General features: G+C 47.6%; 1 protein-coding gene across 3 annotated transcripts in view; it reads right to left on the bottom strand.

Annotated features, from left to right (window-relative positions):
* LOC135370038 (metabotropic glutamate receptor 2-like) overlaps positions 1 to 13,331 on the bottom strand; it is a 151,419-nt gene that overhangs the window by 12,164 nt on the left and 125,924 nt on the right. For all 3 annotated transcript variants that reach the window (XM_064603708.1, XM_064603709.1, XM_064603707.1), the window contains exons 7-9: positions 11,817 to 12,082; positions 10,481 to 10,764; positions 8,987 to 9,938 (exon numbers count right to left, since the gene is read on the bottom strand). In XM_064603708.1, coding sequence (XP_064459778.1) covers positions 8,987 to 9,938; positions 10,481 to 10,764; positions 11,817 to 12,082 — 1,502 coding nt within the window. The remainder of the gene's footprint in view (positions 1 to 8,986; positions 9,939 to 10,480; positions 10,765 to 11,816; positions 12,083 to 13,331) is intronic.

Genomic DNA, 13,331 nt, shown 5'->3' with positions numbered 1-13,331 from the left:
CTATCCGTTTAGCGAACCTCGGTTTAGGGGCTTCGTAGAGAAACACCGACACGTTACGCTTGAGCGGAAGTCAGTTTGGAGAATGGCGTTTTTCAGCGAAGTGACCTAAACTTGGCGATGACTTCGGTTTCGTTTTTGTTTCTTTCCTCTGTTGTAGTTCCTAAATGTCGTATGCTGAGCCCATGAGGAAGCGAGGTTGTAAGTGGCTGCAGCTACTTCTTAACGACTTCTTAACGAAAAGTGTATTAAAGTGAAAAAGTTTGTTTTTGCTTTCACGTTAATAGCTTACACGAGGGATTTGGATTTCCAAATCGGAGGAGATTATGCGCAATATAACTGATATGCGCTGAACGGGACACGTGTTAGGATCTTTTTTTTTTTTTTCAGTGTTGGGTAGTAATTGTTACAGGTATAACTAGTCACCGCTTTTGGTTAAAGTAACTGTAATTGAGTTAACACAAAGGCGCGACAGAAAAAAAAAATATATATATATGTTTTCCGAGCGTCCGTCATTTCGTAGTTGTAGTTGTTTTTCCCAACCAGCAATTGCACGAATTTCAACTTTCATAGCTGGAAATCCTTTTTATATATAGGTGGGTAGAAATCCAGCGAACCGGTAGAGATGTAGGAAGGGAGTTGCCTCAGGACAGAAGCCGCCGATATTTCGAACAGAGACTGTTCTTCTTCTGTTATTCTTTTATATATATAGGGTGTCGTTAAATCCCCGGCCTAAATAATTCGCGAACGGGTGCACCAATCGACGAACTCTCTTTTTTACAAGTATCTATCCGATACCACCTACAAGCTGCACACCGTGTGAATAAGTGGGAGGCGCCCATTATTTAAATAAAAATTCAAATGAATTTCGTAAAAAAACATTACTTCTAAAGCCGTCGGCATTAAAGTGGGTACTACCCCTTTTGGGACCTTCAGTGGACACCTTTTAGAGAGAAATGTGCCACCGAAGCGGGTCATTTGTTGCAGTAATTAATTGGTTTCGGTTTACATACTTTTGTCGCTCCCTTATCCAGCAATGAATGACGTCCTTCACCCGCATTTGAAAGAGTTTGGACGGATTCATACAGGCACAGCGAGAAACTGAAATTTTCATTCTTGGGAGGCGTGGTTGCCCACCAGGAAAAGGTAAGAGGCAGCAGACGAGACGAATTGAGCACGAGTCAATGCTGCTGCACATTTGAAATAAATAACCGTTGGCGTTACCTCGTTTTTTAGGACACCCGTGAGTATGGCTTATGGAGCGTGAGCTCAAAGTGAATTGCATATAGAATACGTTTACTGTGAGCTGCCAAAAGTACCAAATGTAAAACGCATTTGGAGGATGCCATTTGTCTTCTCGCAAGATAAAGTGAGAAGGTTTATAATGGGTGGTCTCTGAATTGCAAGCGCTAAAGGAATGCCAGTGACGATTTGCCTCCGTGGGGTAAGAATTACTTTTTAACGAAACTTTGCGTTGCCTGCTTCACGACTGGCACGTTGTTTAGTATTAAAGCGAAAATACGTGCCTTTTCCAGACAGATGTATATAACGAGAAAGGCGCTTTCTCTTGGTACGATGTATGCCATATATCCTTTTAGGCGATACCATTTGCGTACATCAATAAGGAGAACAGGTGGATGTTACGGAGACTCCTTAGCTCCCCCCAGCGAATAATACATTCTTCTCGCGCCTTCCACGTATATTGTATTGATGAGAGTGACCACATAATCTACAGAATATACTCGTCGCTCGTGTATTGATTAACGTTGTCCCTAATAACTATGTGTTGAACCTGGTTGCATAAACTCCTGCATTGGCACTCTGTTCGTTTCGGAAGACGTATTAGGTGGGCCTCGGTCCAACACATTTTAGCTCAGGGTGTAGAGGAGGTGGTGGTGCTCTACATGAGTCCCGACCGGCGATGATGGTATGCCACGGAGAGGCGATGACGGTGGCCTATCTCCATGGCCGCGCCTGTGGAACTGACAAGCGGGTTCTCCACGCGCGTGGCCATCGTTGTCGTCGTTGTCGTCGTCCAGCGTCCGCTACAGGGGTCCCCCGGCCGTCAGATGCGTTGCGGACGCATCGCAAGAGCTGGAGTCCAGGTAACGCGTCTGGGAAAAGCTGCAGTTGAGGGCGACCGTGGTAGACGTGCAGACGTGGTGACGTGTGGTCGAACAGGGGCACGGCACACGTTGGCGGAATTTCACAGAGGATGGAGACGGGAACAGCGATCCGTCAGGTAGATACGAGCGAGAGAGAGTGAGGTGTCGTGGTCCTGGGGTGCAGTGACCGGCACGGGAGCCGAAGCTCGAGAGTCCCAGGTGGAGTGAGTGAGGTGCCGAGACGGGCTGAAGCGTGCCAAGGCGTCGGCTGCCGCGACTGGCAGGTGAGCGCAAGGCTCGAATGTCGCGGCCGGCAGTGAGAAGAGGAGTGAAGAGTACCGAGATGCGGTAGGAGTGAAGGCGCCGGAGGTAGTGCTGCTCGATGGCGTCGTCACAAATTTGGGATGGTGAAGGGCCGAATTGCTCCGGACGTGATGTTCTTCGTCCGGGTCACCAAATGTCTTCCTCTACATGAGTGGCGATGATGGTGGCCTATCTCCATGGCCGCGCCGGTGGAACTGAGAAGCGGGTGCTCCACGCGCGTGGCCATCGTTGTCGTCGTCCGCTACAAGGGGGTCGCTGGATTACGGTCCTATATGGTGAGCTAGAAGGACTTCTTCTCAGTCCTTCTAGCTCACCATAGTCCCAATTTAGAGCGAACGCGATTTACTACGAATCGTCTTTGTCTTTCAAATTCACCGCGGAACCACATTAAAACGGCGCAAAATCACCACATACTGCAGCGGCAATATACGTGCACCATATGTGTTCCAAGTAAATTCTACTATGACAGTACAACATGTACGAGCCGCAACCGAAACATGGCAGTCGGGAATCTCGATTGCTGGTCGAGTGTGCTAACCAATTACGCTACGCTGGCATCTGCTTCCCGACACAACTAATGGGACACTCTCTTCACACATACAAATTGTGTTGTATTCGTCTGTTGTGTGTTTCAGCTTGAGAACAGTTACTTTCCAGTCAGTATCGTAAATAATGAGGGTCTATGAAAAAGACAGACTGTGAAGAAACATCCCTATACCTGAACCCCCGTAGGGCTTAAATAGACTGGCGTACCTTATTCGCTATGAGTAGGGTTCCGCGTTTTCGGTTTTAATCAAAAAACACCGAATTCCAGGACGTGACGCCCAGCAAGTTTTTCATGGAGATCAGAAAATCATACAGAAATACGATGGTTTACTTTTTCGTTAACCGTAGAACAACACCATGTTGAATGACCGTCGTGCGGAAATTAGATTGGGATTTCTATTCGCCGATAACTGTCGGGAAGACCACATACACGCCAGGGAAAGCATCGAAAAACGCCGAAACCGCCCAAAAATGAGAACTGAAAACGCGGAACCCTAGCTATGAGTCATAGAACTCAACCCGAGCAATTTCCCCAACATACGCTCGATATGCAATGTCGACGGAAGCTTCTTTTTACTTTAACCCGACAAGGTATGGTCGCGTCCATTCCAGTCGATTTCGAAAGCCTGTTGCGCTCAAGTTTCTCGCAGACAGCAGCGACCGAACTAGTTGAGCGGCCTTGGTTAACTCCCATGCGTACATTTTGTCGTAATTTTCCTGCCAGAGATCGAGGAGCGCTCGAGAATGAAAACGTCGGAATAAGGAAAACAAAGAAAGCTCATAATAACGAATCTAACAATTGGCTTAGTTGAAAGTAAATCGGGGATTTTCTTGTCTGCAGCATGCTCTCAGGTTCCCAGTGTGCTCGGTTCGGAAATGCCTGTCGAGCCAAAAACAACATTGTGTCACCAGAGTGAAAATATTATCACGCTACTTGTAATGTTCATAACATAAACACTATGCTCTCACTTGTATGACGACATCGTAACTACGGCGGTGTGCATGCGAAACGCATCTTCCATGGACTCTGTCAACATCTCCCGTATGCTGTGGAAGTGAAACAGTTTCCCTGCTTTCTTCAAAGTGGACTTTCGGAAGTGCTGGTGTAAGTCTCTCCCAGCCGCAAGAAAACACGACAATTCGGAAGCCCACTACTATAAGAACATTCGATTGGCCGCTGGAGAGCTACATGAAGTGTAGTTGGTGTCTCGGGCGCATGTGTTAGTGCAATGTAGAGGGGTAACTAAATAGGGGTACAGAGTATCGCATTCCTTTTCCGTGCCTTTCGGTGTCCCTCGGTTGCCAGGCTCCCATTGCCGCCGGACCCAAGATGTCGTCGTGTGTCGCTACTCTGCGCCCTATTTATGTACTACTGACCGAAATCCCAGGCCAAGTAGTGGCGTATCGTTTGAGTCGACGGAATTCCCTCTCTGGAAAAAGGCCCCTACACAACGAATCAGATCACCCCATTGAAGAAAGGAATGCACGGTCTGGACGTCGCCTTTTCTGCTCTGAGCGCCACCCTCTATTTATCGAGTGACGTCACGCCGCACAGCGCTTACCTTTAAAATTCCTCTATTTAATATCTAAGCACTTTTCGGACGAAAAAATTAACCGATGCCAAACATAGTGGTTTTATAGATGGGTTTCCGGATGCCCCTTTAAGACTTGGAACCTTCTACATTTGTCGGAAAGAAAAACCAATTACGGGCATCGCAGTAACTGCAAGTTGCACGTCATCCTCCGGGGTGATTTGAGCGGGTAAATCCACATCGTGAGGTTGCCAGAAGAACCACGATTACTAAGCGATTTTTTTCATCGAGAAATCACTGAACATGGCCCGCAAAATGTACGCTGCAAAAACAAGTCGTAACCATAACAACCAAGTCTACCAATGTTGCCGTCGATAAATAAATAGGGGCCCCGGGAGTTATATATGCTCACACGAGGCCTTTTATACGTGGTCATTCATTCGCGTCGAGGTAATCCCGTCTTATTGCCCTTCCTAGGGCCAAATATGAAAAGCCTAAGCTAGGTCGAGGTTATATGAAAGGCCCATCTACCATATTGCATCGTTTGAGTCGTCGATGACTATGTGTAGGCAACGACAAGAATTTTACCTTCGAGGGGAATATTTCGAGAAAAAAATTATTCCTATTGGATAGAGCGCTACTCCACTGGTTGTACCGGGTTGGAACTTCCCTCCCCCTAGTGATCATGAGCACAATTTTCATTCAATAGTTTCTCTCACCGATTCTTCCGACTCTTCTGCCGGTGCCATTAGCCAAGAACATCCGATAAATCTTGCTTTCCACCTTGCCTGAAAATAAGCTGGAAGTAACTTTCCTCAACAACACCGAATGTCCTCAGGATGTACGAATAATGTCTCAACGGCTTCGCACGTCCGATGGATATCTGAGGGATATCCATCGGACGTACGAATTCGTTAGGGCATTATTCGTACATCCAGAAGGTATTCGGTGTTGTTGGGGTTGGTGAATCCTCCCTGAGAATGAGGCGGCGGATTGTCTACCTCTCGCTACCACGGCCGCTGATGACACCAAAGTTGTCCTCGGCATGCTATTCAAGTGGTCGCCCCAAGTAGAAGCTTTATATTTCGTCTCTAGTTGTCTTGCTCCCATTAAACTCCAATTACGAGACACCACTGGGAAGCTAAATGATGAGGCGATAAACAGGACGGTAATTAGGACGGGTGTAGCGAATTTCCATTGAAGCAAAACAAAAGGGAAAGAAACATACAAAGAGATAAAGGAACGCTACGTACGTGACTGTCAATTAGAGGATTACAGTTAGCTCGCCAGGTCGTCAAGAAGGACAGACTAGGATCCGGGACACAAAATCTTGAACAAAACATGCGTCGCGAAACGAAATACAACTGACTATCCCGACTTGACCGCTCCTCGCGAAAATGTCTGGATAAGCGGAACACGATATTTTCAACTGTCTACGAGGCCTGGAGTTATTTTCTAATGCTTACGAAATTTTCCGTACTCATTTGTGCAAGATTACTATAAGCACAAAGTTCTACTAGCTCTTGGTACTAGGTTGGGTAACATTATTCTTGTGCTAAAAAAAATAGCATCACAAAAGCAGTTCTGAGTGCATTTCTGGCTTGTCACCACACGTGCTTATTCAGTGCCGTCTGATTCATGGCTGTCGTCATTGCAACCAACAATGTTCGACAACAACAATGCGACGTCTTCATCAGTAATGGTGACGCACATTTCATTATTGTCCAAAGGTTTGTCTTGAAGTACTATGACAGACAGCTTTCCCCTTTCCTTTGCTCTCCGATTATCCTACTGTTCTTGATAGATTCAAATATTATTTCAGCCAACAAGCCGCGCTGTTTATAGACAAGCTAATAAAACCATATATATATATACAAAGTGATACATGTGACAAGAGACGCCAAATATTTTTAATTTTCCAGTAAAATTGCATTAAAACCGCTCGGGCGACGTCTGACGGGAAATAATCCCCACTTTGTGAAGTAACAGTGATTCCCGACTAGCTCGCTGCTCATGATGAGCGATGACTATGCGTTGCCCACATGTAGCCGACTACTTTTGTTTCAGACCTAGTGTTATGCGCATGCAATGTAGTTTTGGCGCCGTACTTGACGTGCAAAGTTGAGTTGGCAGGGGGCGACCTCTGCACAGTGTTGCCCGTAATTTTCATTTTCTAAAAACCTATTAGCGCAGTTTGGACAGAAATTGTGACGTAATAGTACTGAGGGCCCAGGTATTTATTGAGATTGGTGCTTTATAGTGTTTTAAAAGATTTTTTTCCTCGTACTCGTTCGATTAGCGAACATTCTTTGAAGCTCCTGCCATTGCCAGAATGGCCGCAGTACGTATACTAAATGGTTTTCTGCAGCTCACCCCGAGGAATTTCATTTCCTTCCAAGACGGTACAATAAGCGTTGTTGTGTAACGAGGCATTGTTTGAACGGGAATGCCAGCGGTAATCCTGCAAATATTTGCGGCCTTATCGACCACCACGCAGGCAACTTCTTCCGACTGAGCCGTCGCTGAAAAATGGTTGTCTCTTGCTTGCCTTTCTGACTTCTTTCGGGAGTATAATTGGAGGGTTCCTATTTGTGGCTCATGAACATTTTCCCCGTTACTTGCAGGGCCATCCACCACGACGCATTTCTTTGAAATGTCCACGGGGCATTCAGAAGCTCGTCTACGAAACAGATACCACTATGTTCGGCATTAGCCGACGATCTACTAGGCTAGTTTCTTTTTAAGAAAAGAATGCTTGGATTCTTTTATTTTCGTCTAAAAGTGCTTAGATATTACACAAGCGGATGTTAAAGATCAGCGCTGCTGCCGAGGCTACGGCGACGACGAGATCAGCGTGACGTCACTCCCTCACAGGGGGAGTGAGAGGGCACCGTGCTCTCATTAGTGGTGTAGGGAATGACGTTTTCGCTTTTTTCCAGAGAGGGAATTCCGGCATACCCTCAACATGCGGCGTTTGCTCTTGTCATGTATTCCGTCGAATAACTGCGCCACTATTTCGCGTGCGATTTCCGATACCGTGGTCAGTGGTCTAGAAGGAATAGTTTCGTCCCTTTAAAGGTGCTTCGTGTGACAGACGTTGCCGTACAGAAATGAGCACTCTCAAGTTGTCAATACTATGAGACATAATCATCACGATCATCATCATCATCATCATCATCATCACGATCTTATGCTTTCATAAAAGGCCCTCCCGCTGTCACAAACATTAGGTGATGAGAAGTGAACGGCAGCCGTCTCCTCGTGCCACCCAAAAAGCCCACTTATTTCGAGTATCTGTTACAAGCACGTAATTTATAATTCTAGCCGAAACCGTGCGCTACTTATGTATCGACTAAAAGCAAAAAGAAGCCTTTGGTAGACCCCACGTACAATAGGAATGGAGGACCGGATAGCGGGGGATAAATGAAATTCCACAGGAGAAGCCCACGCTTATTTCGGAGGGAGAATGTGAGCTCCGTAGTGTGGCTCCTGAAAATTCTAATCAAAAATACCGATGCCGTTCTCTGTGCCCCTCGTGCATCCTCCAGAGTAACAGCACCGATAGCTTCATGTATAAGCTCTCTTGTTTCCTTTTCATCTGTTAATAAACATATCCCCCCCCCCCCCCATCTTTCTTCTTCTTGCGTAGTAAAGCTTTGCTTGCTACGCTAATTGTTATTATCGACGCTTTGACCAAAAAGAGGCGTGTATGGTCTAAGACATCGCCAAAAGCTACAGAATCACCTTTCCGAACGGCGTCAAATGAATAAATTGGTCAACGTGTACGATGGGAAAGGACAAAAGAAAAAAAAAACCCTCAAAGTTCTCAGCTTGACGAAATGTAGGTCGCACACAACAAAAAACACGCCCAATCCGTCCAGATAAGTGTACCTTCCTCAGCGGTTCCTGCAAATTGTTGTCGTGAAACTGGATTACATGTCCCCACGCTTTCTGTCCGGATGGCGCGGGATAACTGATAAACGGGGGCCGACTGAAAACTGCCTTTTGTGTGAGGTGCAGTTCCACTTGTCTAGAAGTCCACTCATCGTGCTGTACAACCATAGTTGGGCTCTCAGACTTGTACAATTACTACAAACAGAAACCAAAACTTATTGGTTAGATGACGAGCGGCCGAGTGAATCTGCCACGACTCTGTGTAGCTACCGTCGGCCCCGGGTTACTTGCTATATAGGCACCGTCATCGTCGGTCACGGGCGAACGTCATCCGGCTCGTGCACGAAAGCCAACAAAACTGAGGAGCACGAGAGCTTGTGTTTTGGGCACTCTTCTTGTCTGCCGGAGTTGGGCCTTTCAGTTCTGGACCTAACTGACTCGTCAATTTGGGGGAAAGAATGCATCAATAGTGAAGGTTCGAACCCGGCCTTTTTCCCACTGTCGCCCCCTGTATATATCTTCCCAACAGCAACAGCTTCTTCGCGGTGCTAACAAACACATAAAGGTAACAACTGAAAGTTATCATACCATCGGATTGTGTGGCCGACTCTACCCTATTGGTTGCAGTCGCCTTGAGTGTCCCATACTTGGGCATCATGGAACTCCTAACGTTCTTTTCGGGATGCAGCAGAATTATATACAACTTGGGCACAAAGAGGCATGCCAGAGTGACACTCGCACTGAGGCTGACGGCCACCGCCGTACTCGTCAAGTTCAACACCACGTGCTTCCACGTGGTCAGGTAGATGGGCAAGAACGCCAACCAGATGACGCAAGTCGTGTACATTGCGAAGCCGATGTACTTGGACTCGTTGAAGGCCTCTGGAATCTTCCTGGTCAGCACGGCGTACAACGTGCACACAGCGACCAGGCACAACGGGTACCCGAATGCGGGTCCGTAGCTCGAGTGACACACCAGCATGTTCTCCTCGCGCGTGGGATGGTAGTAGATAGCTCGTGGTGGACGCACCACCAGCCACGCTGCAGTCACTAACCCTTGCACGCTCACCAAAGCGCCACAGATTAGAAGCTGAGACCTGGGCGAGATGCAGCCTGGTCTCCGGGCGCTACGACGACCCGCGCGGAAAATCCGCGCGATTCGGTTGTTCTTGGTGAGGATCGCCGAGTAGACGACGGCGAAACAGAGACCGAGCCCGGCCTTCTGTGCGCCGCACACAATGGTCGATGGTCTTTGCACCAGGACGAAAGTCATGGCGTAACAAAGAAGTATACCACCCAGAAGAACGTAGCTCAGTTCACGGCTCGACGCTCGGACCACGGGGGTGTCGTTATGACGGAGAAACACTGCGGCTACGGCGAGCGTAGCGGCGATACCGGCGGTGGAGAAGGCCATCGCACCTGTGGCCCAAGGGGAAGCGGGGCTCATGGCCACTTCGGGGATGGGCAAACAGCCTTCTTGGTCGCTAGTGGGTAGGGTCCCGGCAGGACATTCCTCGCAGTGGGTTTCCGAAGCGAGATACTGCAAAGAGACATCATCGTGACCCTCACAAGTCACTCCAATCACAAACACGCTTTCTGTCTTTCGTCTGTGGCGATTCACTAAAGTAGACGACTCTCTAGGTCCAAGGACCATATGGAACTAGATTGGGCTGCCGTTCATGATAAATCCACGTAAGTGGTGTTCTGTTGGTACAGACGCTTGAAATTCCATGCGGTTTTACGTTACATTCGCAAACTACGCGACTAACAGAATACTGTTTTTTCTTATGGTAGAAGTTGTTAACGATTCCCCCACTCTGCATTTTCTATTGTTTGTTCTACATATTATATCTTTAAACTCATTCCCCTCATTTTTTAGGCTGCTCCAATGTAAGCAGCCACATGTTGCGCAGTCTGTCTGTCAGTGACATTGAAATGACTCCTGAAGAAGGTGCTAGCGGACCGCTTGATTGCCGAGTGCCCCTTCTGTTGGTTCATAACGTTCGTTAATCCTACGCAACTCGGCGTGTGCTAACTGAGCTTCGAAATACTTGTCTGACAGCCAACACTTTATAAACTTGCCTGATATCGTGCACAAGGATTACAATGCCAACAGCAGGTTTCCCCTTCCACCAAATTCTTGGCCCATCCTCTGGGACAGGGGGCGCTGCAAGCAGACGCGGGCCACGATGGGGATCCTAGCTGGAACTGCAGTTGAGACATATTTAGCCTCAAGATGCCTTCGCGATAATCTCCGACTTGTTCCCATCGATAATCGCCCTGGCGCACTTGCTTAAAGTGGAGGATGTTGTAGCGGGCAGGACCATCACCCTGCTTCGAGAACTGGAACGAGTCATTCGTCAGGCCTGAAACGAAAGGTCCTCTGGATGTCTCATGGAAGTAGTCCACACGCCGCTTTCAGGCGATGCGACATACATGCAACCATATACAATAGAGCTTGTTGACTGACGTAATAGCCGGTAGATCAGTCACGCCACGTCGACCATCGTAACACGTATTTATCAAAAGAGCTGTTGCGATAAATACGCATAGAGCCGTATTTTTGCCTGCTCTTAACATCTTACGATCGTGTTGTCCTTAAAGCGCAAATGAGAGCTGCGACGAGGTTTGGTTCCTTGTCACAAGTTCTTGGACATAACACGGTCGACGAAGAGAATCTTTCGCCGTGGACTATCTATATGGGAAGTGTCCTGAGCCTAGACGATATCATACAAGTGGAACAAACCAGTAAAGAAAGCCACCCATGTCGCTCGAATGTATTCTTGGCCGAAATTCTGTTATTTATGCACACAAGTCGTGCTTAGTCAAAAGTACATGCTTATGTAAGATTAGAAATTGTCAAGCGCGGCTTGCGGGAAGTCCATGTTTAGAACCTCCCTTCAAGTCCGACCAGCATGAAGCTGAGCGTAGCAACTTTATGTCGGATAATATTGTGCAGCTAGGAACAAACTCGCCCTTCGTTTATCATTCATGGCCGGACGTTTTTCCCCCTTTGATTCCGCCAACTAGCATCGCGATGCAAGTGTCGCTATGACAGGTGTACAGACGTTTGGGCAGATGGAAAAGGTCCTGGGCTCTGCCTACAATCTCCTTTGGCTCAGTGTAGGTGACTCTCCGGATGTACGAAAGGCAGGGGACCGTTTGTCTGCAAGAGTCCAATTTCACATATGGACTCACCAGGAGGGCGCGAAGAAATGGATTTGGTATGAAACGCCTTGTCTAGTCCACCATAACTTGTTTACTTGAGAGGAGTGTCTTGACAGCAGATCATGTTGGCTTATTTTTCGGGCTCTTTCTGTAAACTGAATCGATACGCTCGCCCGAAATATTTTTCACGGTCTCTCCCATAACGGACATTAATTAAGCAGTGTCGGAGCAATCCCATGTTTCCTCTCACCTGTAAACTTGACGTTCTGCAGAAAGGGTAGCAGCTTCGCCCCGTGCACTGGGATCATGTCCTTGCAGAGGCCGATGTACTTTGGTCCGCACACCGCTTTGTGCATATCTCGAAGAGCGTACGCGAAGGCAAGTACGGCGTCGCTGACGAACTGCAGCTGACGCTCCATCTCGAAGCCGTTCCGCTTGGAGAGCCTCTCGTCGCCGGTGCACGGACGGTCGTACTTGCCGTTGTAGGGGGTGGGAAGGCTGTTCGGCCACCGGCACCTTAAACAACATTGCGTCAAAAGCTATTGTTGTATTTCGACATGCGCGTTCTGTTTCTGACAAAAGAAAAATGATTCACTTGTCCCATTTCAGAGTTAATTCAACTAGAATTTCATCAAAAATTACTCGTGGCAAAAGTTCCTACCCCCGTCACACAAACACTTTCGCATACAGCCAATGCGCGGACACGTTCGAGCACGATCGAACTGCGATCCTGCTTAACCCGATCCAGTTCGTTAAACGGGATTGCTTGGAGACCGCCGTTGGCGTCCTCCAACTCGGGGAATTTATAGGTAGTAAACAAAAGCGTTACATTAATTTGCAAATGTTCCTATACAAGCCCATGGAATTTCACGGTTACGGTTTCAGTCTAGGTATGACGGGCGACGGCGGTTTCTCAATTGTTTAATCTCGACCCCTCTCGACACCGCGCCCCGGCTTAGTAAACAGTACGACGCGGGTTCGACTATTCTATACTTTTTAGGAATATCCCAGCGTACTGCCTCGGGGCTGTTAGCGCCACCTGTCGACAAGCCAGCCTTTCAGGTGGGATTTAGGTGCAACTCACTCACTCACTTTCAATACGCATTGAATTGGACCGTGTAGCAGCATCACGCACCGAACGCTTTTGAGAAACTCGATGCGGATCGGATTCAATCCGCATTGAAAGCGTCGTGGATTGCATATAATTCTGAAGCTTTCAAATGTTTCTTACATGGGTCCTGAAACATATTCCGGGGACACGATCGCCATAACCAAGAAACGGAACCCTTATCAGCGCGGTTATCAGAGAAGGACGCTTATCGCTGTTTAATCCAGTCATACCAAGCGGAGCAGTCTTCACTTTGCCGTCGTTAGTGGTGATAACGTCGGGGACGTTTAACACAGGAAGCCGTGAATGCAGATTCGGATTCTCGGAAATCCAAGCGGAGTTTAGAAGGATGATAGGGGGACGTTGCTGGAGAAAAGTGGAAGAAACCATGCAGATGGGGGAAGATTGTCTAACGAGTGATTTTCATCGACAGTGCTTGATTTCACCGACAACACTTGGCATTAAGATTACAGGGTCATTTTTATTTATTTGGATAATACTGCCGGCCATCAGTTGAGGGCCAAGGCAGAGAGAGCACAAGTAGCAACACAAGGACACAGCATCAATTTGGCTCAGACAGAGCCTAACATAACGAAAATAGTACAAAAAAACAAGTGATCGCCTAATTCAACATGCTTAGTTGGTCAGTAACTGCCT

The sequence above is a fragment of the Ornithodoros turicata genome, chromosome 10 (assembly GCF_037126465.1).
Source record: "Ornithodoros turicata isolate Travis chromosome 10, ASM3712646v1, whole genome shotgun sequence".
NCBI classification, from domain to species: Eukaryota; Metazoa; Arthropoda; class Arachnida; order Ixodida; family Argasidae; genus Ornithodoros; species Ornithodoros turicata.
The sequence above is the reverse complement of the archived record's forward strand: the minus strand, read 5'-3'. Positions and strand labels throughout refer to the sequence as shown.